Source organism: Loxodonta africana, chromosome X, assembly GCF_030014295.1.
Source record: "Loxodonta africana isolate mLoxAfr1 chromosome X, mLoxAfr1.hap2, whole genome shotgun sequence".
Lineage (NCBI taxonomy): Eukaryota > Metazoa > Chordata > Mammalia > Proboscidea > Elephantidae > Loxodonta > Loxodonta africana.
This window is the reverse complement of record NC_087369.1, coordinates 21,550,807-21,575,598: the sequence shown is the minus strand read 5'-3', so window position 1 is coordinate 21,575,598 and position 24,792 is coordinate 21,550,807. Positions and strand designations below refer to the sequence as shown.

At 39.9% G+C, this 24,792-nt stretch overlaps 1 protein-coding gene across 9 annotated transcripts in view; it reads left to right on the top strand.

The window, feature by feature from the left end:
• The first annotated feature begins 459 nt into the window (after positions 1–459).
• The window catches only part of BCLAF3 (BCLAF1 and THRAP3 family member 3), a 72,252-nt gene continuing 47,919 nt past the window's right edge, over positions 460–24,792 (top strand). For 8 of the 9 annotated variants that reach the window (XR_010319743.1, XM_023555168.2, XM_023555167.2 and 5 more), the window contains exons 1-2: positions 460–588; positions 21,651–21,725. Coding sequence is in view for 8 of the 9 variants with exons in the window: in XM_023555168.2 (XP_023410936.1) it covers positions 21,685–21,725 (41 nt within the window). In the remaining variant the exon portion in view is untranslated. Of the gene's footprint in view, positions 589–18,579; positions 18,930–21,650; positions 21,726–24,792 lie in introns of all 9 variants that reach the window. The other variant, XM_064278069.1, reaches the window with a different exon arrangement.

The window sequence follows — 24,792 nt, the reverse complement described above, 5'->3', positions numbered from 1 at the left end:
GGACCATGAGTTCCAGGCAGTGGGGCCTCAAAGGCTGAAAGGGCTACGTTCACCTGGCATCCACCACATTTGTGCTCTCATCTGCACAAGGCTGGCTGGCCCACGGGACCCTCAGCAAGCTCTTGCCCCTAAGTAGCGGTGACCTCCAAACGCCCCACCCTCAATTTCCAGAACCCTTGGACCACGAGATCTGCCTCTGGTCGGCCCTGTGCGTTCTTTCCTTCCGGGCGGGCGGGCATTAGGGAGCGCAGGCACTCAGGTCAGAGCGGCCGAGGTACGAACGACCGGCAGGGGGCGCAAGCGCTCCGGTCGAAGTGCCGCAGGGGCGAGGGCACCCTCACGCCGAAGGAGTTCAGAGCAGGGAGATAGGCGGGAGAGTCGGCAGAGCGCGAAGCCGCAGTCGGTGGGCGGGGCCAATGGGGCGGGGCGAGGCGGTTCCGGAAGGAAGTAGTTCCGGGTCTCGCGGCCCCGCTGAGGTTTCTGTGGTGCGGCTTCTGTGAGAGGTGGCCTCGGCGGTGTGAGGGGCGAGGCCGTAGGGGCCGGCGTCGGCGTGGTCGGCGGCGGCTTTAGCCCGGACTCCGCGGCCGGGTAAGCGGCCCACGGGGCGGGCGAGAAGAAAAAGCCCCGGGCTGCCGAGAGGGCGTGTCTGCCGCCCGGGAGGGGAGTTTCTCCGTGTGGTGGGTGGGGTCGCGAGGCGGACGCGGCGGCCCCACGCCGGTTCTCCGGTGATCGCTCTCCTGCGCCTCTGAGGCGGCTCGGCCGGCCCCTTCCTTCAGGCTCGGCCACCCGGGCACCTGCAGCCGCGGCCCCGATCCTCCCTTGTCGTCGGGAAGGCTGTGGCTCCGGCGTCTCCGAGCGTGTGTCATGGCGGGGGAGTGCGGCGCGGTGTTCGGGAACGGTGCCCTTGTCCCTGAGGCGGCCCCTGCCGCGTCGCCTGCGGGACCTGAGCCGAGGAGCCCGCGCTTTGTCCTTCTCCCGAGGCGCTCCTGCCGCCCAGCGGGACCTTCGTCTGGGAACGTCGAGAATGCGTGATGAAAGCTGCCTTTTATCCTGCATTGCCAAGTACAACTTGTGTTTTTAAAAACATCTACTGAAAAATCGGCGCTTCTTTAGGGTGTGCAAGAAAACTGGGCCAATCGGTGGGTCGGGAGGGAAACCTATCCCCCTAAGTATTTCCTGCTGAGGTGCTTTTAGAGCTGCCTCTTAGGCGATTGCTTTTCTTTTCTGGAGCAAATTAGAAACTACAGGTAGACATCAGGAAGGTCCCCCTCAGGCTTCCGGCCAGGCTACTTTACATCCTTTTTCTCAATGTGAATAGGTAGGAATTAAAGGCTAGAATTTGAAAAAGAAAACGTTTTAGTATCGATTCGTAATGCACCATTATTTTTCAATGGTATTTTAATAGTAATGGTGAAATAATTTTTAAATGAGATTTTAGTAGCGCGGTTACTAAAATTTTCTTTTCAAAGCCCTGCTGTTTTCACCTCTCCCAAACCTTTAAAACGTCGTATTAGAAAGGTAAGCAATTTACATGCAAAATTTCTAAAATATACGAAATACAATGAAGAAAATAGTGTTTCACCACTCCAAGTAATTGTTGGTATGGTGTATACTGGGTATACACCTCTAGTCTTTTTCTTTGCAGAGATGAATACACGGATTCTGTTTTTGTAACCACTTTTTTTCTGACTACTATGTGGTTGTAATAATTTATTTAACTGGATATTCCCAGATTTTCTCGGCTTAAACACACTGTTGGATAAATGCAGATGAAGCGTGTGCATTTCCACCATTACTTAATATCCATTCCTAGATGATGGAATTGCTGGGCAGAGTATGCACATAAAGGTTTGTGTGTGTGCGTGTGTGTTTAATGTGAATTGCTCAATTTCCCTTTGGAAAAGATGTGCCATTTTGCACTCCCACCAACAATCCGTGAGTATCCTTCCCCCACCCTAGCAAAAAGCAAAATTTACGGATTTTCTATAGGCGCACTTTTGGGCCATTTATGCTTTTCTTTCCAACCAAGTACAGGTATCCTACTCTAGTTCTCACCTGTTTTCTTATTTGTTGTTCGCAATTCAGCTTCTTTTATTTTACCTTTACCAGTTTAGTCAAGACTATGAAATTGATTTAGTGAGGCAAAGGCATAATAGATGAACAGGAGATTTAAAGTCAGCGCTTCCTTGAATTCCAGTATATCTGATTACCTTGGACAAGTTACTTTTCTAAGTGAATTAGAGATTATCATACATTTGTTTTACCTTTCTTATCGGATGGTGTTTAAGGTCGAATCAAACATTTGTAAAAAGTACATTTAAACATACATTTACTGCTGTCGCCATCTTGTAAAAATTTCAGAGCACAGAACCATCTTGAGATTCATAAAATCCGTAAAGTACATTTCTGAATTCAAAACGGTATTCTGTAATACATTTTGCCCCTACACACTTTCACTCTTTAAAGTTTTATACTGCTGCCCTGGATTATATTCAAAATGATAGAGAGTTATGTAATTGGATGAATGGATGAATTTGCACAAATGTTGAAGGAGCAAATATTTAGAAGCGCTATTAGGACCTGAAGGGGACATATAGAAAATGAAATAAAACACAATCCTTGGTCTCATGATAAATAAAACCTAGTCTTTGTGCCCTATGGGCTACAGACTGCCCAGGCAATGGGAGGGTATAAAAGGCTGCTTTCCAAATTTAGACGTGGTGCAGAATGTCAACTATTCTCAAGTATACTAAAGTCTAATTCGGCCAGCTGAGCATCTGAGCAAATGATCAGGCATTCTCCACAGGGTCATCTTTCTGAAGGTAGGGCTTACAGGGTAGGGAACTTAGTATTGGGAGTCAGAGAACCTGGATTCTAGGTTCAGGTCCTCTGCTTGGGGCAGATTGGTTAACCTTTCTGAGGCTTGGTTTCTTCACCTATGAAGTGAAGGTAATTCCAGCTTCCTTCAAGGCTTGTTATGAGGATTAAATGAGATAGTATTTGTGAAACACTTAGTAAACCAGGAGGTACTGGCATTCATGTGATCAACCTTATCCAGTGAAGACAGATTCTCCAGGAAAGAAACTAGGTTTTTCCAACTTTGTATTTCCAGCCCCTAGCAATTATTGGCATATAGCAATTTTGCAAAATTAACATCAAATGTGACTGTTAATAAAAATTCTGTTTGGAACAATGAAGAAGGTAATATGTAAGAGTGGAATATTGGGGAAAATTGACAACTTTATTTGGAGTTAATGTTAAGGAATCAGGGGAAACATTGAACTATTTGGACCTAGACTCATCTCTGCTGTGACTCTCATTCTACTTTATATCCCTCCTTATCAGCAAACCTTCTCCTTAGACCTCTTATCACCCTCCTCCAGCCAATACCCTGTTTCTCTCCTCCGCTTCCCAGCCAGACTATTGAAGGAGTCCTCTACTGTATAAATGGCTTTCTTAGTTTCCTGACCTTCCACTCAGTCCTTGAGCCATGCATTAACAGATTTTCTTCCTTTTATTTGACCTCTATGCAGCATTTGCTGTGATTGTCCCTCCAAACATCCTTCTTCAGTTTCTGAGATTCTACACCACAGGGTTCCCTCCGCTTTCACAGACTGTTCCCTTTCTGAGAGTGTTGTTTGTAATCTTCCTGGATGGTTGGTGTTCTTACAGGCTGATCCTTCTCGTGCTATACACTTATCTCTGGAATAATTTATAGAGCATTGAGGCTTTCTGGTGTTCAAAGGTTTGGTAGAATTCCCTTGTGAAACTGTCTGGGCCTGATGCTTTTTTATGGGCTATTTCCTTATATTTATTATGTTACTTGTAATATAATATTTAAGTGTTTATAATATATAATATCATATTGTAATAGTTCCTTAATCTGTTTCTTCTATGGAAATTGGTCTCTTTAAGTTTTCTAACAAATGGGATCAATATTGGTAATTTGTATTTCTCTAGGTAATTATCCTTTTCATATGGGTTTTCAAATTTGCATACACCTTTACAAAGTAATCACTTAGGCATTTAAAATTATTCTTCTATTTCACTGGTTATTTCTCCCTTGTCGTTTCTTACTTTGTATATTTGTGCTTTCCTCCCTTTTTTCTTGATCATATTATGTAGTGGTTTATCTATTTTATTAATTTTTTCAAAAATAACAGAATTTTAAGTTATTCATTAGATTTATTTTTCTCTTTTCATTAGTTTCTACTTTTATCTTTATTATTTCCTTTTATGTGCTTTCTTTTGATTTACTTTGTTATTTTTTAGTTTTTTGAACTTGGAATTTGATTTATTTTTATTCTTTCATTTTTATTGATAAATACGTTTAATGTAATGGATTGTCTTCTTATCAGTGCTTTAAATGCATTCCATAGAATCTGATATATAGTATTTTCACTGTCACTATTTCTTTAAAAATCTATAATTTCAGTTATAGAATACCCAGGAGTTGTTTAATAAGAGGTTTTTAAATTTCTGGATGAAAGGGCCTTTCTGCTTTTTATTTTTGTTAATAAATTCTAGTTTCATTGCATTATGATCAGAAAGTGTTGTTTGTAATATTTCTACTTCAAGGAAGTTCCCAAAACCAAAACCCACTGCCGAAATGGGTTTTCAAGGAAGTTACTGATGTTTTATTTGTGTCCTAATGTATGATCATTTTTGGTAAGTGTGATTTGGACACTTGAGAATAATGTGTGTTCTCTAGTATCAAGGTGGAGAGTTTGATAAACATCCATAAGATCTACCTTCTTGATTATGTTGTTTTGGTCATCTGTCTCCTTATTTTTTGGTCCACCTTATCTGTCTTGTCCTAAGAGGTATATTAAAGACTCCTATTTTGGGGGTTTTTATTATTATTATTATTATTACTGTATTTTTTATCTATGTCTTCTTGGATCTCTTATAATTTTTGTTTCATTATGGTGGTTGGAAACCCTGGTGGTGTAGTGGTTAAGTGCTACAGCTGCTAACCAAAGGGTCGGCAGTTCAAATCCACCAAGTGCTCCTTGGAAACTCTATGGGGCAGTTCTACTCTGTCCTGTAGGGTTGCTATGAGTAGGAATCGACTCAACGGCATTGGGTTTGGTTTGGTTTTGTTTAACGGTGGTTACTGTGTTATATAAAAAAAAAGTCATATAAATATGTATATTCATATATGTTATATCTTGTCTTCATTGTGGATTGTAAGTTTTAGCATTAAAAATTTGTCACAGTTAATACTTCGGGGCTTTGAATTCTACTGATACCAGGATTGCCACTCCTGCTCTTTTTTATTCCTTTTGCCTGGTATACTTTTGTCCATCTTTTTATTTGTAGCGTTTCTGAATTGCTTTGTATAATATGTATGTTTTGTTATGTTTGCTGCTTATTTTTCTATGAGATGTGTACTTTTTGCTCTTTTTTTAAAAAATTGGGGGGATGTATTTAGGAAGGTTTGTATTTTTGTTCTAGTGGTTACCTTTGTACTTACCCCTTTTTTAATGTCCATATTCCCGTTTTCTTATTTAACCTTTGTGTGTGTGTACGTGTGTGAGGGAGAGAGAGGGAGAAATCCACTGTATTTGTCTAATCAAAGTAGGGTAGCAGTGCTATTTGCTTTCAGCTCTTTACTGAAGAATGGTGGTAACACCCATCCCCTATGGCCAAGAGAATCATCCATGCTCTGGTCTACTCACATATGGCTTCCTCTTCTCTCCCATTTGCTGATCACTCTTTTATCCTGTGGGCTCTAACCTGGTGCAGTTCTGTGCTCGGAGTATGGCAGCTTTGTTGCAAGGGCTTTCCTGGGTAATTCTTACTCTTTGTATTTGTAATTGCTGAGTTCACATTTAGTATGGAATCTGTCAGTTGATTTTTTTTGTTTCTGGTAACAGCTTTATTGATGTATAAATTCACATACCATAGAATTCATTCATTCATTTAAAGTGTGCAAGTCAGTAGTTTTTAGTATATTTCAAGGTTCATCCATGTTGCAGCATGTATTAGTACTTCATTCCTTTTTATGGCTGAGTAATAGTCCATTGTATAGATATAAAGGATTCCTGGCAGCACAGTGGTTAAGCGCTCAGCTAACTGAAAGGTCAGTGGTTCTAACCCACCAGCTGCTCTAAGGGAGAAAGATGTGGCTGTCCGCTTCCCTAAAGATTTACAGCCTTGGAAACCCTATGGGGCTGTTCTGCCCTTTCCTATAGGGTTTGCTATGAGTGGGAATCAACAACAGCGGGTTTGGCTTCGTTTTCTGGTATGGATATACCACATTTTGTTTATCGCTTCAACAACTGATTTGCATTTGGGTTGTTTCTACTTTTTGGCTATTATGAATAATGCTTCTACGAGCATTTGTGTACAAGTTTTTGTGTAGACATATGTTTTCATTTCTTTTGGGTATATGCCTGGGAATGGAACTGCTGGGTCATATGATAAGTTTTACGTTTAACAATTTAAAGAATTGCTAGACTGTTTTCCAAAATGGCTATACCATTTTACATTCCTGCCAGCAGTGCATGAGGGTTCCAATTTCTCTAGATCCTCACCAACACTTGTTATTATCTTTCTTTTTTATTATTGTCATCCTAGTGGGTGTGAAGTAGTATCTTGTGGTTTTGATTTGCTATTTCCCTGATGGCTAGTGATGTTTGAGTATCTTTTATGTGCTTATTGGCCATTAGAAATTTTTTTTTAGGAGAAATATTTATTCATGTCCTTTGCTGATTTTTAAATTGGTTTAAATGTTTTTTTTTTTATTGTTGAGTTGTAAGAGTTATATATTTTAGACACTACTCCCTTGTCAGATATATGATTTGCAAAGATTTTCTTCCATTCTGTGGGCTGTCTTTTCACTTTTTCTGTGATATCCTTGTAGCACAGACATTTTTTATTTTGATGATGCCCAGTTTATCAATTTTTTCTTTCGTTGCTTGTGGTTTTGGTGTCATATCTAAGAAACCATTGCCAAATCCAAGGTCACAAAGATTTATTCCTGTGTTTTCTTCTAAGAGTTTTATAGTTTTAACTCTTATATTTAGGTCTTTGATCAATTTTTTGAGTTAGTTTTTATATATGAGTCCAACTGTATTATTTTGCACGTGAGTATCCAGTTGTCCCAGCACCATTTGTTGACTTATTTAACTTTTTAATATCTGGGTTATCATGGTGTTATTTTCCTCTGTTTTCTTCCTCTGTTTTTTAGTTGCAATATTTCTACTTTGTCACAGTGTGCAAAAATTTTACATTAGTTTTGAACCCTCATCCTCATCTTTCTTTTAGTCTTATATGTACGTTTACATATTTTAAAATGTTCACTGTCAGTTCTGTTGCTAAAGTTTTCCCAGTCATCATTTGATTGGATGAAGTTCATCCTCTAGTAGATTCCTCGGGAAGGGCTAGTGAGTAGAGAATTCCTTGAATTCTCGTATGTTGAAAACCTTTTTTTTATCACCTTGGCATTTGAAGAACAGTTCTGCTGATATAAATTCTTTAGTTCACACTTACTTTCTCCGAATTTTTTTTTTTTTTAAATGCTGTGCTTTGTTGGTTTTGTTGCTGTGCTTTGTTTGTTTTGAAAAATCTGATGCTGGTCTAATTCTTTTGGATTTGTAAGTTATTCTTTTTGCCTGGTCATCTTAAAGATTTTATTTTTATTTTTGAAATCAAATACTTTTTAGTAGGAGATACCTCAGAGTTGATTGTCCTGAATTAATTTTCCCAGGTACCTGGTGAGCCCTTCAGTATGCAGATTCAGATATTTTCTACTTCTGGAAGTTTTCTTGAATTGATAGTTTTAAATATTAGTTCAATTCTATTGTTTAGTTTTTCTTCTCCAGGGACTATAATAATGACAAATATCATTCCTTTTTTGCATGTCTTCTGTTTCCACTACTATCTCTTTGACCCTTTTTACTCCGCTCTCTGTCGTTAACATCGTTTTCATTTTCTTCGTGGTTTTCCAGCCTTGCTTCGATGCCCCTTAATTAAGTTTTCATATGAGTCTTTTCTTCCTTGGGCATCTTGTAATTTATTCTCTATTTTTTTTTTAATTAACTTTTATTAAGCTTCAAGTGAACTACGTTTACAAATCCAATCAGTCTGTCACATATAAGTTTACATACATCTTACTCCCTACTCCCACTTGCTCTCCCGCATTGAGTCAGCCCTTTTAGTCTCTCCTTTCGTGACAATTTTGCCAGCTTCCCTTTCTCTCTATCCTCCCATTCCCCCTCCAGACAAGAGTTGCCAACACACTCTCAAGTGTCCACCTGATTTAATTAGCTCACTCTTCATCAGCATCTCCCCCCCCCCCCCCCCCCCCCGCTGACCAGTCCCTTTCATGTCTGATGAGTTGTCTTCGGGGATGGTTTCTGTCCTGTGCCAACAGAAGGTCTGGAGAGCATTGCCGCCGGGATTCCTCTAGTCTCAGTCAGACCATTAAGTATGGTCTTTTTATGAGAATTTGGGGTCTACATCCCACTGATCTTCTGCTCCCTCAGGAGTTCTCTGTTGTGCTCCCTGTCAGGGCAGTCATCGATTGTGGCCGGGCACCAACTAGTTCTTCTGGTCTCAGGATGATGTAGGTCTCTGGTTCATGTGGCCCTTTCTGTCTCTTGGGCTCTTAGTTGTCGTGTGACCTTGCTGTTCTTCATTCTCCTTTGCTCCAGGTGGGTTGAGACCAATTGATGCATCTTAGATGGCCGCTTGTTAGCATTTAAGACCCCAGACGCCACATTTCAAAGTGGGATGCAGAATGTTTTCATAACAGAATTATTTTGCCAATTGACTTAGAAGTCCCCTCAAACCATGTTCCCCAGACCCCTGCCCCTGCTCCGCTGACCTTTGAAGCATTCATTTTATCCTGGAAACTTCTTTGCCTTTGGTCCAGTCCAGTTGAGCTGACATTCCATGTATTGAGTGTTGTCTTTCTCTTCACCCAAAGCAGTTCTTATCTACTGATTAATCCATAAAAAACTCTCTCCCTCCCTCCCTCCCCTCTTCGTAACCACAAAAGTATGTGTTCTTCTCAGTTTATACTATTTCTCAAGATCTTATAATAGTGGTCTTATACAATATTTGTCCTTTTGCCTCTGACTAATTTCGCTCAGCATAATGCCTTCCAGGTTCCTCCATGTTATGAAATGTTTCACAGATTCGTCAGTGTTCTTTATCGATGCGTAGTATTCCATTGTGTGAATATACCACAATTTATTTACCCATTCATCCGTTGATGGACACCTTGGTTGCTTCCAACTTTTTGCTATTGTAAACAGAGCTGCAATAAACATGGGTGTGCATATATCTGTTTGTGTGAAGGCTCTTGTTTCTCTAGGGTATATTCCGAGGAGTGGGATTTCTGGGTTGTATGGTAGTACTATTTCTAACTGTTTAAGATAACGCCAGATAGATTTCCAAAGTGGTTATACCATTTTACATTCCCACCAGCAGTGTATAAGAATTCCAATCTCTCCGCAGCCTCTCCAACATTTATTATTTTGTGTTTTTTGGATTAATGCCAGCCTTGTTGGAGTGAGATGGAATCTCATCGTAGTTTTAATTTGCATTTCTCTAATGGCTAATGATCGAGAGCATTTTCTCATGTATCTGTTAGCTGCCTGAATATCTTCTTTAGTGAAATGTGTGTTCATATCCTTTGCCCACTTCTTGATTGGGTTGTTTGTCTTTTTGTGGTTGAGTTTTGACAGGATCATGTAGATTTTAGAGATCAGGTGCTGGTCTGAGATGTCATAGCTGAAAATTCTTTCCCAGTCTGTAGGTGGTCTTTTTACTCTTTTGGTGAAGTCTTTAGATGAGCATAGGTGTTTGATTTTTAGGAGCTCCCAGTTATCTGGTTTCTCTTCATCCTTTTTGGTAATGTTTTGTATTCTGTTTATGCCTTGTATTAGGGCTCCTAGGGTTGTCCCTATTTTTTCTCCCATGATCTTTATCGTTTTAGTCTTTATGTTTAGGTCTTTGATCCACTTGGAGTTAGTTTTTGTGCATGGTGTGAGGTAGGGGTCCTGTTTCATTCTTTTGCAAATGGATATCCAGTTATGCCAGCACCATTTGTTAAAAAGACTATCATTTCCCCCAATTAACTGACACTGGGCCTTTGTCAAATATCAGCTGCTCATACATGGATGGATTTATATCTGGGTTCTCAATTCTGTTCCACTGGTCTATGTGTCTGTTGTTGTACCAGTACCAGGCTGTTTTGACTACTGTGGCTGTATAATAGGTTCTGAAATCAGGTAGAGTGAGGCCTCCCACTTTCTTCTTCTTTTTCAGTAATGCTTTGCTTATCCGGGGCTTCTTTCCCTTCCATATGAAATTGGTGATTTGTTTCTCTATTCCCTTAAAATATGACATTGGAATTTGGATCGGAAGTGCGTTATATGTATAGATGGCTTTTGGTAGAATAGACATTTTTACTATGTTAAGTCTTCCTATCCATGAGCAAGGTATGTTTTTCCACTTAAGTATGTCCTTTTGAATTTCTTGTAGTAGAGCTTTGTAGTTTTCTTTGTATAGGTCTTTTACATCCTTGGTAAGATTTATTCCTAAGTATTTTATCTTCTTGGGGGCTACTGTGAATGGTATTGATTTGGTTATTTCCTCTTCGGTGTTCTTTTTGTTGATGTGGAGGAATCCAAGTGATTTTTGTATGTTTATCTTATAACCTGAGACTCTGCCAAACTCTTCTATTAGTTTCAGTAGTTTTCTGGAGGATTCCTTAGGGTTTTCTGTGTATAAGATCATGTCATCTGCAAATAGTGATAACTTTACTTCCTCCTTGCCAATCCGGATGCCCTTTATTGCTTTGTCTAGCCTAATTGCTCTGGCTAGGACTTCTAGCACAATGTTGAATAAGAGCGGTGATAAAGGGCATCCTTGTCTGGGGAATGCTTTCAGGTTCTCTCCATTTAGAGTGATATTGGCTGTTGGCTTTGCATAGATGCCCTTTATTATGTTGAGGAATTTTCCTTCAATTCCTATTTTGGTGAGAGTTTTTATCATAAATGGGTGTTGGACTTTGTCAGATGCCTTTTCTGCATCAATTGATAAAATCATGTGGTTTTTTTCTTTTGTTTTATTTATGTGATGGATTACATTAGTGGTTTTTCTGATATTAAACCATTCTTGCATACCTGGTATAAATCCCACCTGATCGTGGTGAATTATTTTTTTGATGTGTTGTTGGATTCTATTGGCTAGAATTTTGTTGAGGATTTTTGCATCTATGTTCATGAGGGATATAGGTCTGTAATTTTCTTTTTTTGTAATGTCTTTACCTGGTTTTGGTATCAGGGAGATGGTGGCTTCATAGAATGAGTTGGGTAGTATTCCATCATTTTCTATGCTTTGAAATACCTTCAGTAGTAGTGGTGTTAACTCTTCTGTGAAAGTTTGGTAGAACTCTGCCGTGAAGCCGTCCGGGCCAGGGCTTTTTTTTGTTGGGAGTTTTTTGATTACCATTTCAATCTCTTTTTTTGTTATGGGTCTATTTAGTTGTTCTACTTCTGAATGTGTTAGTTTAAGTAGGTAGTGTTTTTCCAGGAATTCATCCATTTCTTCTAGGTTTGTAAATTTGTTGGAGTACAATTTTTCGTAATAATCTGATATGATTCTTTTAATTTCAGTTGGGTCTGTTGTGATGTGGCCCTTCTCGTTTCTTATTCGGGTTATTTGTTTCCTTTCCTGTATTTCTTTAGTCAGTCTAGCCAATGGTTTATCAATTTTGTTAATTTTTTCAAAGAACCAGCTTTTGGCTTTGTTAATTCTTTCAATTGTTTTTCTGTTCTCTAATTCATTTAGTTCAGCTCTAATTTTTATTCTTTGTTTTCTTCTGGGGCCTGATGGATTCTTTTGTTGCTCACTTTCTATTTGTTCAAGTTGTAGGACAGTTCTCTGATTTTGGCTCTTTCTTCTTTTTGTATGTGTGCATTTATCGATATAAATTGGCCTCTGAGCACTGCTTTTGCTGTGTCCCAGAGGTTTTGATAGGAAGTGTTTTCATTCTCGTTGCATTCTATGAATTTCTTTATTCCCTCCTTGATGTCTTCTATAACCCAGTCTTTTTTCAGGAGGGTATTGTTCAGTTTCCAAGTATTTGATTTCTTTTCCCTAGTTTTTCTGTTATTGATTTCTAGTTTTATTGCCTTGTGGTCTGAGAAGATGCTTTGTAATATTTCGATGTTTTGGATTCTGCAAAGGTTTGTTTTATGACCTAATATGTGGTCTATTCTAGAGAATGTTCCATGTGCGCTAGAAAAAAAAGTATACTTTGCAGCAGTTGGGTGGAGAGTTCTGTATAAGTCAATGAGGTCAAGTTGGTTGATGGTTGTAATTAGGTCTTCCGTGTCTCTATTGAGCTTCTTACTGGATGTCCTGTCCTTCTCCGAAAGTGGTGTGTTGAAGTCTCCTACTATAATTGTGGAGGTGTCTATCTCACTTTTCCGTTCTGTTAAAATTTGATTTATGTATCTTGCAGCCCTGTCATTGGGTGCATAAATATTTAATATGGTTATGTCTTCCTGATCCATTGTCCCTTTTGTCATTATATAGTGTCTTTCTTTATCCTTTGTGGTGGATTTAAGTCTAAAGTCTATTTTGTCAGAAATTAATATTGCTACTCCTCTTCTTTTTTGCTTATTGTTTACTTGATATATTTTTTTCCATCCTTTGAGTTTTAGTTTGTTTGTGTCTCTAAGTCTAAGGTGTGTCTCTTGTAGGCAGCATATAGATGGATCGTGTTTCTTTATCCAGTCTGAGACTCTCTGTCTCTTTATTGGTGCATTTAGTCCATTTACATTCAGCATAATTATAGATAAATAAGTTTTTAGTGCTGTCATTTTGATGCCTTTTCATGTGTGTTGTTGGCCATTTCATTTTTGCACATACTTTTTTGTGCTGAGACGTTTTTCTTAGTAAATTGTGAGATCCTCATTTTCATAGTGTTTGACTTTATGTTAGTTGAGTCGTTACGTTTTTCTTGGCTTTTATCTTGAGTTATGGAGTTGTCGTACCTTTTTGTGGTTACCTTATTATTTACCCCTATTTTTCTAAGTAAAAACGTAACTTGTAATGTTCTATATCGCCTTGTATCACTCTCCATCTGGCGGTTCAATGCCTCCTGTATGTAGTCCCTCTTTTTGATTATTGTGATCTTTTACATATTGACTTCCATGATTCCCTGTTATGTGTATTATTTTATTTATTTATTTATTTTAATTAATCTTAATTTGTTTGTTTTTGTGATTTCCCTATTTGATTTGATATCAGGACGTTCTGTTTTGTGACCTTGTATTGTGCTGGTAGCTGATATTATTGGTTTTCAGACCAAACAATATCCTTTAGTATTTCTTGTAGGTTTGGTTTGGTTTTTGCAAATTCTCTAAACTTGTGTTTATCTGTAAATATCTTAATTTCGCCTTCATATTTCAGAGAGAGTTTTGCTGGATATATGATCCTTGGCTGGCAGTTTTTCTCCTTCAGCGCTCTGTATATGTCATCCCATTGCCTTCTCACCTGCATGGTTTCTGCTGAGTAGTCTGAACTTATTCTTATTGATTCTCCCTTGAAGGAGACCTTTCTTTTCTCCCTGGCTGCTTTTAAAATTTTCTCTGTATCTTTGGTTTTGGCAAGTTTGATGATAATATGTCTTGATGTGTTTCTTTTTGGATCAATCTTAAATGGGTTTGATGAGCATCTTGGATAGATATCCTTTCGTCTTTCATGATGTCAGGGAAGTTTTGTGTCAGGAGTTCTTCAACTATTTTCTCTGTGTTTTCTGTCCCCCCTCCCTGTTCTGGGACTCCAATCACACGCAAGTTATCCTTCTTGGTAGCGTCCCACATGATTCTTAGGGTTTCTTCATTTTTTTTAATTCTTTTATCTGATTTTTTTTCAGGTATGTTGGTGTTGATTCCCTGGTCTTCCAGATGTCCCATTCTGCATTCTAATTGCTCGAGTCTGCTCCTCTGACTTCCTATTGCGTTGTCTAATTCTGTAATTTTATTGTTAATCTTTTGGATTTCTCCATGCTGTCTCTCTATGGATTATTGCAATTTATTAATTTTTCCACTATGTTCTTGAATAATCTTTTTGAGTTCTTCAACAGTTTTATCAGTGTGTTCCTTGGCTTTTTCTGTAGTTTGCCTTATTTCGTTTGTGATGTCTTGAAGCATTCTTTAAATTAGTTTTTTATATTCTGTATCTGATAATTCCAGGATTGTATCTTCATTTAGGAAAGATTTTGATTCTTTTGTTTGGGGGGTTGTAGAAGCTGTCATGGTCTGCTTCTTTATGTGGTTTGATATGGACTGCTGTCTCCGAGCCATCACTGGGAAACTAGTTTTTCCAGAAAATCAGCCCAAAAAAAATGCAGTCAGATCCCTATCAGAATTCTCCCTCTGCCTCAGGCTATTCGGATGTTAATGAAGCCGCCTGGGGAGGGTGGGGGAGTGATCAGAGAGATAGGAGAGTAGCACCTCAGAATATAGCCAGAGTTGCTTGTCTTGCTTGGAATGACTCTTATATCTGAGATTTCCGCGGGGCACGTCGCCTATGTGTGCTGGCTGTGTGGAGATTGTCCCCGGGGGGTCTGGCCCGCTGGAGTCATGGTCAGATCCTCCGCTGTCAGCCCCATGCCCAAGGTTGAGGCTTCCCTACTGAGACGGTGCACTCCCGACTCCAAAATCAGTCGCTGCCTCCCGGGGACTCCCCGTCCCACCAGCCGCGTCGCCGCGCCGCCTCCGCGAACCAGCTGGGCCCCCCCGGGGTCGGCTCAGGAGAGCAGAGCAGCTCCCCGCGCCAGCGCCACCACCGCGCATCCTGGCTGGGACGCCGCTCTCCCCGGTCCAAGGCCAGTCACTGCCTTCCGGGGACTTCTCCCACCTGCTGCGCCGCCACGCCGCCCGCGTGAACTGGCTGGACCGCCCCCTGGGGTCAGTCCAGGGGAATGGAGCTGCTCCCCGCGCTTTTGCTGCGTCCGTGCCGCCAAAATCCCTGTGGGACGGCTCCCCATCTGGGACGCTGCTCTCCCCTCTTCAAGACCAGTCACTGCCTCCCTATTCTCTATTTTTGAGATAATTTGATCTTTCTTCTATTTTTTTTCCCTGAGTTCAGTTAACTTCCCCCTCCCCCCCATTTGCCTTTTTGTGTGTGTGTGTGTGTGCATTTCAATTCTTAGTTTTTGAATTTCTGATTCAAGGTTATTTTTATATCTTCAAATGCTTTTGAATATATTCAGTCCTGTTTTGAGTAGAGACACTTCTGCTTCATGGTGTTTAGGAGAAGGATTTTCCTTAGTTAAATTATTTTTCCACTTGTCAACGCATGAGTGTCATCAAACTTTAAAATCTTTTGCAAATCTCATGAATATGAAATGGTATAGCATTGTTTTTGTTTTATTTCCCTAGTTCTCAGTCGGGTTGAATATCTTTTCATGTGTTTACTGGACAGTTGTGTTTCCTCTTTATTGAGCAACTAGAAGGTTGGAGCTGCCATTTACTGAGATGGGACAGACTGTAGGTGGAGTAGGTTTTGGAAGGAGCTCCGGAGTTTGCTTTTGGACATGTTTTTGGTATCCGGTAGGCTGTTAGATATACAAGACTGGAGTGCAGAAGATAGGTGACGACTGGAGATAGAAATTTGGGGGGGTTGTTGAGTTTATAGAGAGTATTTGAAGGTGTGAGACTGAAAAAGAATGTAGACAGTGAGATGTCCAAAGACTGAGTTCAGTATTTAGGTGAAGACTGAGTTCAATATTTAGAGGTCAGGGTGGTGAGGGGGAGATGAGGAGAAACTGATGGAGACAAGAAGGAATTGTTATGGAGGTAGGAGGAAAACCAGGGAAATGTTTTCTGGAATCCAAGTGAAGAAAGTGCTTCAGGGAGGAAAGCATGATTGACAAATGTTGCTGGTAGATCACGGAGGAGGACTTAGAATTAGCCATAGAATTTAGCAACATGAATTTCACTAATGGTCTTGACTACAGTGTTTGTGGTGCAGTGGTGGGGCGGAAATCCAGATTGGTGAGGGGTCAAGTAAGAATGAGAGGAGAATTGGAGATAGTGACTTTGGTATACAGGCAGCCCTTTTGAGGAGTTTGGTTGTAAAAGGAAAAATAGGATGGTAGCTAAGGGGGATGTGGTTCCAGAGAGGTGGGAGAATTTCACAGGATTGTATGCTAATGAATATCTAATGGAGAGGGGAAGGTGATGTTGTGGGAGAGGGGAAAGTGTTATTGTGGGAGAGGGGAGAATTGCTACAGCAGGGTCCTTAAGCTGGGTGAGAGGGGGTGGGTCTAGTGCTCTTCAGGTGGGGTTGGCCTCTTTTAGCACCAATATCTTCTTCAGCATTCTTCTGAGAATGGATGGTCCTGCTGCCCAGTCATCTCATTTATATGCTCAGAGCCAGAGGGGTTCATTCACTCCTCCTGGGCCTTTGCAAGTTCACTCTGAAGTAGCAATAATAACTAATTTATGTTATTGGTATCTTTTTCTCCCTAGTCACAAACTGTAGTGGTGATTCAGTCCTTGCTATCTCTCCTAAAACTGGTCCCTTTGATTTATGAGTCGGAATTGACTCAGCGGCACTGGGTTTCTGGGTTTAGTCACAATTAAGTCCTTTAAATTAGATGTTGGCAGACTTTTTTTGTAAAGGGTCAGATAATAAGTACTTTAGGCTTTTGCAGGCCTCGTATAGTCTGTTGCATATTCTTATTCTTTTTTACAACCCTTTAAAAATGTGAAAACTATTCTTAGCTCAGGCTATACAAAAATAGGCTGCTACCTGGATTTGGCTTACCCCTAGTCAGATTCACTCTCTTACCCATGAAGCCCCTGAACCAGTACTTTTCATTGCCAGTTGATGATGCAAGCAAAGTTAACTTTTTAAATACAGCTTTATTGAGATATATTGTACCTGTTTAAAGTGTATAATTCAGTAGTTTTTAGTGTTTACAGAGTTGTGCAGATGTTACTATAGTATCTGATATAAGTTTATGACATTTTCATTTCTTTTACAGCTTTGATATGTCCGATAAAATTCACCCATTTTTCTTTTTCCTTTTTTTATTGTGTTTTAAGTGAAAGTTTACAGCTCAAGTTAGTTTCTCATACAAAAATTCATACACACATTGTTATGTGACCCTAGTTGCTCTCCCTATAATAGAACAGCACTCTCCTCCTTTCCTCCCTGAATTTCCCATGTCCATTCAACCAGCTCCTGTCCTTTTTTACCTTCTCATCTCACCTCCGGACAGGAGCCGCCCATTTAGTGTCATGTATTTTTATCTACTTGAGCTAAGAAGCACACTCCTCACGAGTATCATTTTATGTCTTATAGTCCAGTCTAATCTTTGTCTGAAGAGTTAGCTTTGGGGAATTCACCCATTTTTGAGTGAATAGTTTGAGTTTTAATAAAGTGAATTTTAATATCAGCCAAAGGCAAATATTTTAAGTAATATTTCTTTTAATCACATGATTAGTAAATCCCACTTGCAAACATTTTCTCCTAGATGATCTCAACTTTTAACCAATGGTCCTGTAGTTCCTGGACCAGCAACATCAGTATCACCTGGGAACTTGCCAGAAATTTGTACTGGGGCCCAACCCAGGGATAGAGCCCAGCAATCTGGGTTTTAACCCAGCCCTCCAGGTGTTTCAGATGCACATTAAAGTTTAAGATTCACTGCTCTAAGGTATATGCCTGAGTGAAATGGCTGGGTTGTAGGATGTGGGTATGTTCAACTTGATTGGGTACTACTGAACTGTTTCCAAACTGGTTATCCTCATGTATTCTCACCCAGCAGTATATGAAGAGTTCCTGTTGTTCCACACCCACACCAACACTCTGGAATATGCAACTTTAAAATTTGTCAATCTGATGAATATGAAATGGCTATGATCTTAATCTGCATTTTCTCAATTACTGATGAGATTGAGCATCTCATGTTCATAGGTCATTGGGGTTTTGTGTTCATTGATACGCTGTTTGGAGACTTTCGCCTATTGAAATAAATAGAATTATGTAAATCAATAATTGTAACGTATTGGAATAATTGCAGAATAAATCCAGATTTCCCAAGAAAAAGAAAAGGTGGGGAGAAAAGAAATCAAGGAAAGAGTCCCAGGGGACATGAAGGTCAGGGAGTCTTGAAAGAATAGGGATTTGTCAGGCTGACTGAAGGAAGGCTGTATGTGTGGTTAGGAACCACATGACCTGATTAGGGAAAAGCATGTAGTATGGCATGGTTGACTAATAGGGTATATGGAGGAAAAGACATACATAGGAGTGGGAGAAAGTTAGGAAGCAGCTAGAGGTATGTGAAGTCATGTGCCGCATAATGTCCATTCTGGCAACATCTGTGGTTCCATAAGTTGTTTTTTTTCTTTTAGTGAAAATCAACTCTCCTTTTGTTTATTCTTTCCCCCAATGGTTTTAAAGACCCCAGGCCCCCAAAGTGAATGAGCAGTGGGGCTCTAGGACGCACCCCAATCCCTGCAGTGCCTCCTCCCCCATCGCCTGGTTTCCATTCACCCACCCAGCAGCCATGCAGCCATTCATTCCTGGTTCTGGCAGGGTTCCTCTGCTCCTGGCAGGGGCACCAGCTGGCCCCGGGTCGTAGCAGTGGCTGCACATGATCAGGAAGTGGCTGCACCAACACGCATGGCAGCAGCAGCAAGGACCACCGGCACTCGCATACCCGTTCCCTGCCCGGACCCATCGGCCACCTCTCCACACCTACTGTGTGCCTTCTGCCCTCCACCCAGATGTGTGCAAAGTCCCAATCTGGCTACAGCACAGCCCCCACCGGGCCTGCAGCTGCACACCTGCCAAGGCCAGCCTCCTGTATCCGGTGGTTACAGCTTTGTCCAGCGGGGCAGGCTGCGGTGGGGGCTGCTGGGCCCCAGGCTGCTTCTGCTCCTCAGGTGAGGCTGGGCATTTAACTTGGAGACTGCCTATATGTAATACGGTATTTACACAACGTCCAAATCGTGTAATGTCTGTCCTGTTTCCAGAATCTATCATGGACATAAATAATGCATGACCATATTTTAAATTTGTTTAACCTTTTACTGATTGTTGAGCGTTTGGCTTATAACTGGTTTGGGTGTTTTTTTTTCTTTATTATTATAAATAAAGCTGATAGAAATACCAGTATACACAGTTGCTTTTCTAAAAATTACCTTCTTAGAATAATAAGTTTAAAGTGCAATTTCTAGATTGATGAAAGGAAGCATGATTTAGTTTCGTAATTTCCTACATATTTTAAAATTACCCTCATTAGTCATCAGGAAAATGTAAATCAAAACCACAGTGAGTTACCACTTCACACCCACTAGAATGACTAAATAAAAAAGATGAACAATAACAAGTATTGGTGAGGATGTGGAGAAATTGGAACCCTCATGCATTGCTAGTAAAAATGTAAAGTGGTACAGCTGCTTTGAAAAGTTCCTTAAAAAGTTGAACGTAGAGTTACCTTGTGACCCAGCACTTCCACTCCTAGGTATAAAACCAAGAGAAATTAAAACAGATGTCCACACAAAAACTTGTATACAAACGACTCATAATTATTAGAAAGTAAAAAACAACGTGTGGACTTAAACCCATGAATAAACAAATAAAATATACACACGCCCATAAAAAAGGAGTGAAGTAGTGATACGTGCTACAACATGGGTGAACCTTGCAAATATTATGCTCAGTGAAAGAAGCCAGTCACAAAAGACCACATAGTATATGATTCCATTTATATGAAATGTCCAGAATAGGCAAGTTTCTAGAGGCAGATATAAAGTAGATTAATGGTTGTCAGGGAAGAGGGGAGGAATGAGGAGTGACTGCTAATGGGGCTTCCTTTAAGGGGTACGAAATGTTCTAGAATTAGATTGTGATGTTGGTTGTACAACTATGTGAATATACCAAAAAACTTTGAGTTGTCTACTCTAAATGGGTGAATTGTATATGAATTATATTTCAAAGCTATTTAAAAAAGATTATCCTCCAGACAAATTATCATTTCTGTCATCGCCAGCAATATTTTGTGCGCAACCTTTGAGTTTATTATTTTTGTTAAATTTCTTTAGCTTCTTTAGTTAAGTTATAAGCTCCTCCAGTAGAATGTATGCACCCTGGAGGCAGGGATTTTTGCCTGTTTTTGTTCACTGCTGTTTCCGCAGTGCCTAGAACCCTACCAAAAAAAATAATAGCTACTCAGTAAAATTTGTTGAATGAATGAATTTTTATATTTTTATCTACAAAGTAGACATTTGTAACTAAAAATTAAGCCTTTTCATGTCATAATTTCATTATGTATCTGAACTAATTGTTCTTCCTAGCCTCAAATTCATTTTGGAAAGAGGCAGTGTATAATTAAATGAATTGAATGTACTTCCTCTGGTGAGTGATCTGGTTTAAGATCTTTGACTTTGTGTTTTTACTTTCTTTTGAAATTTGGTTTGTAAATGTTGGAGGATGAGGATTCCCTTTTTAACCGATATCCATGTAATCATAGTTGTACTTTTTGTATCAGTCGATGGAGAGACAACAGTGACAAAAAGCCATTTATATTTTGTTAATCACTACAGTATTTTCAAAAATTTGTAGGATAGAGGTATATAATATGTGGGACATATATTTATTTAGTCTGTAGTCTGTGCATGGAGGCTGTATGATTCATGGATCCATGGTAATAATTTTGAAAGGCACCGGAGTTTGGGGCCAGTAAAAAAAGTTGAGAACTACTTAATTATAATATCAGAACTAATTATAGTATCAGAACTGAAGAGGACAACTGGGATGTAAATAGCTAGCAAAGAAGATTATACCCTAATTATGTATTTAAAAAATTAAGGTCCTAAAGGTATCAGTTTTTTTTTTTAAAGACTAGAGAATATATGAAAAGTTAAGTTTAGAAGTACTTTTTAAAATTTACTAATTGGATGTTAATTGTTTTAGCAAAAAGTCAGAAGTGAACTAAATGTCTCATAATGGTTAATTAAGTTATGGTGTTTTTATCTTGTGAAACTTTAGCCAACAATTGAATATTATAATTAGGAATTCTAATTCTTATTATTTGGCAACTTTAAAAAACAATATACCATCATGTATTCCTATATATTTTGACAAAAGTACGTAAATGGAAAAAGCTAGAAAGGTAGTAGTAGTTACGTTCAGATGGAGAAATCATGGTTAATTTTTGTCTATTTTTGAATTCTTACTTAGCAGTTGCTATGTGCCAGGCACTATTCTAAGCTCTTTGCATGATTTAACTCAGGGGTTTGCAAAGTACAGTGCATTTGGCCTGTGGGGCTTGTTTTTGTATGACCCTTGACCTAAAAATGTTTTTTACCTTTTCCTAGAGTTGTTAAACAGAGAAGAAAAAGATGTTACAAAGACCTTATGTTGCCCTCAAAGCCCCAAATAGTTAGGGTCTGTCCCTTTATAGAAAGTTTGTTGACCTGTAATCTAATTAATATTATTTTCACAACATTCCAATAAGTTTGAATCCTGTTATTATTCCCATTTTAAAGATGAGGAAACAGGCACATAGGGGTTGAGTAACTTTTCCTTGATGGCATTCACCGTGTTTTAGAACAGATTTCAGGCTCTTTCTATAAACTTGCTAATACTGTGTTTCTTTGCAGTGTAAAAAGTGGATAGTGGCTCACGGGTCAAAGGATGGCACGGTCTCGATCTCGATCCCCCAGGTGGAAACAAAGGTGAGCACTTTTTAGCTTAGCAGAGTAAGCTTGAATCTGTGATGTGCTGCAACTCTCAAATTCACCAGCACTGGTAAAAGCCTATTTTAATAAGCTCATAGGGCTTGTTGTTCATAGTAGCTTCTTTTTAGCGGTAGAGATCATATTTCTAGATTCTAGGAGCTGACACCTTTATTTAATTACAGCTAATGGCTAGAATGAATCCATGATAAAAATGTGATAGCTGTAGCAAGGGAGGGTAAGAAATATCTTTCAGAATAATAGATTTGTTTTGTACTAGTGAGTGGTTTAGAACTCTTCAGTATGTGTTTTATTTTACTTTTTTCATAATATCATTGAAGAACTTGGGAGTTAGGAAAGAGGGAGTTTCCTATTTATGGCAGAATAATAGAATTTTGAATAACTCAGTTGTAGTTCAGCGCACCTCTCTCCTCTTGTTGGTAGTATAAATAGTATGTGTAATTAGATTGGAATAATTCAACTAGTATTTATTGTATTATCTGCTAAAGGCAGGTCCCAAGGATACAAAGGCAAATATGGCATCTTACGTGGCCTCAGTAAGCACACAGGCCAGCTGGGGAGATTGACATCATAGCCAACTATAACACAGTGTGAAAACTGCTGTGCTGGTGACTGGGAGAAAGTATCCTGCATCCACAGAGGGAATAATTAATCCTGCTTTCATGGAGGAAAAAGGAGGATGCTAGGAAAGTTGTCAAAAAAGAGATGAGAGTTTGGCTGGGCATTTAAGGATGGGTAGAATTTTCTTCTTATTATTATTATCCTTGTACTTTAGATGAGGGTTTACAGAACAAACTAGCCTCTCATTAAACAGTACACATATTGTTTTATGATATTGGCTAACAACCCCACGACATGTCAACACTTTCCCCTTCTCGACCTTGGATTCCCTATTACCAGCTTTCCTGTCCCCTCCGGTCTTCTAGTCCTTGCGCCTGGGCTGGTGTGCCCCTTTCGTCTTGTTTTGTTTTATGGGCCTGTTCAGTCTTTGGCTGAAGGATGAACCTCAGAAGTGACATGATTACTGAGCTAAAAGGGTGTCCGGGGGCCATACTCTCAGGGTTTCTCCAGTCTCTGTCAGGCCAGCAGGTCTAGTCTTTTTTGTGAGTTAGAATTTTGTTCTACATTTTTCTCCAGCTCTGTCCGGGACCCTCTATTGTGATCTCTGTCAAAGCTGTCAGTGGTGGTAGCTGGGCACCATCTCGTTGTGTTGGACTCAGTCTGGTGGAGGCTGTGGTAGTTGTGGTCCATTAGTCCTTTGGACTAATCTTTCCCTTATGTCTTTAGTTTTTTTCATTCTTCCTTGCTCCCGAAGGGGTGAGACCATTGGAGTATCTTAGATTGCTGCTCACAGGCTTTTAAGACCCCAGGCGCTACTCACCAAAGTAGAATGTAGAACATTTTCTTTATAAACTCTGTTTTGCCAGTTGAGCTAGGTGTTCTCCAAGACCATGATCCCCACAGCTATCAGCCCAAATAATTAGGATGGGTAGAAGTTCTAAAGGCAGAAAGAGTAGAGACAAGTATTCCAGGTGTAGAGCTGTGAAAGCGACCAGTATGTTCTAGGACTTTAAAAAGGACCATAATTGCATATACAAAAGGCAGACCAGGAGTTTTCATTTTGTAGTTCATAAGACCAAATTGTAATGAAGAGTAGCTTCAGAAACAAAAGGGAATGTAAAGAAGGAAATGGTTTTAACATGGAGGAGATCACAGAGGTCATTTTGTGTCACCCTTTTTTTTTTTGTAGTAGGCCTTGGTGAGGGGACACAAGAGACCCTGGCAAACTTAGTGCCTGATTTATAGACTCTCTAGGACTGTCAAGAACTGTGAAGGGACAGTTGTTTTACCCTATTTGCAAGCTAACACATTAGCCTGCCACACACAGTCCTGGCTCAGAAGCAAAGGCCTTTATTACTCATAGTACAGGAGGCAACATGAGTTTCGTGTTCATGTTGGTTGTCCTCACCTCTGAGTCCCCCAGGGGTGCTGCAGAGCACTGGCAGGGTGGATGCTGCAAAGCAGTGGGTTTAGGGCACAGTTTTAAGGAACCTATGCTTAGAAACCCTCAATCAGGAGTAAACAAACCCGCTCAACCTTTGTTCCAGAGGGAGACATTATCTTATTATCTTGGACAGCAAACAGATTGGCCCTCTGCCTCTGAAGGAGATACTGTCTTTATCTTCCAAGGCTATTTGCCTTAGAACAAAAGTCATCAGTGTCTTGAGAGACCCATACAGAAAACTCCTAACAAACTCCTTGGGTGTCTTTTGCCCTTTAGGAGAATTCAAAATGCTAGCAACCATTCCAGCAACCTTCTTCAGAAGAAAAGGACTTTTTAAGATAAAATCCAGTAAAACATATGATATGAACTATAATAGCAAAGCACTATTTAATGTGAAGCAAGAATTAAAGTAAAATATTGGGCATTTTGTTCAGGCTGGAAGCCCTCTGCCTCTGACTGCCAGCTTTTCTCCTTATCAGGGAAAGAGATAAAATCTTCAGGGAACCCATCAGAGGCTCCAGTTGCCGCTTTTTGGGATGAGGTACAGCAGCTGGATGACAAAGTTCTGTTTCAGCTAATAAACACACTTGCCAATACGTCTAGCTAGGGTGATTCCAAAGGGAGATATTGCCAAGTCCAGCATATAAGTCCCAGTGTGTACCTGAAGAAGATGACCCTGCCTCCTTTCTTGGGAGGACTCAGACTTGCCACCAAAAAGAAAGAATTTTGCTCTTGGATGCTGCAACTAAAGATGGCAATTTTTGAAGAGGAGTGAGGATAAAAGCTGCAAGGGTAGCTTCCTCGTTGACTAGGAGACATTAAACTCTCAGAAGATTGAGAAATTAGGGAGAGAGGACAGGTCAGATGGGGGGAAAGGGCCCCAGGTGCCAAATGGAACTTCATTGTATTCCGGATGGTTTCACTCCTTTCTCTTACCTTTCATCTGCATAACCCAGACTGGTTTCCCTGGGTACCTTCCTCCTTAGTGGAACTCAAAGACTCCTTGTTGGCAGTGCTGAGGTATTGAAAAAGGTTGTTACA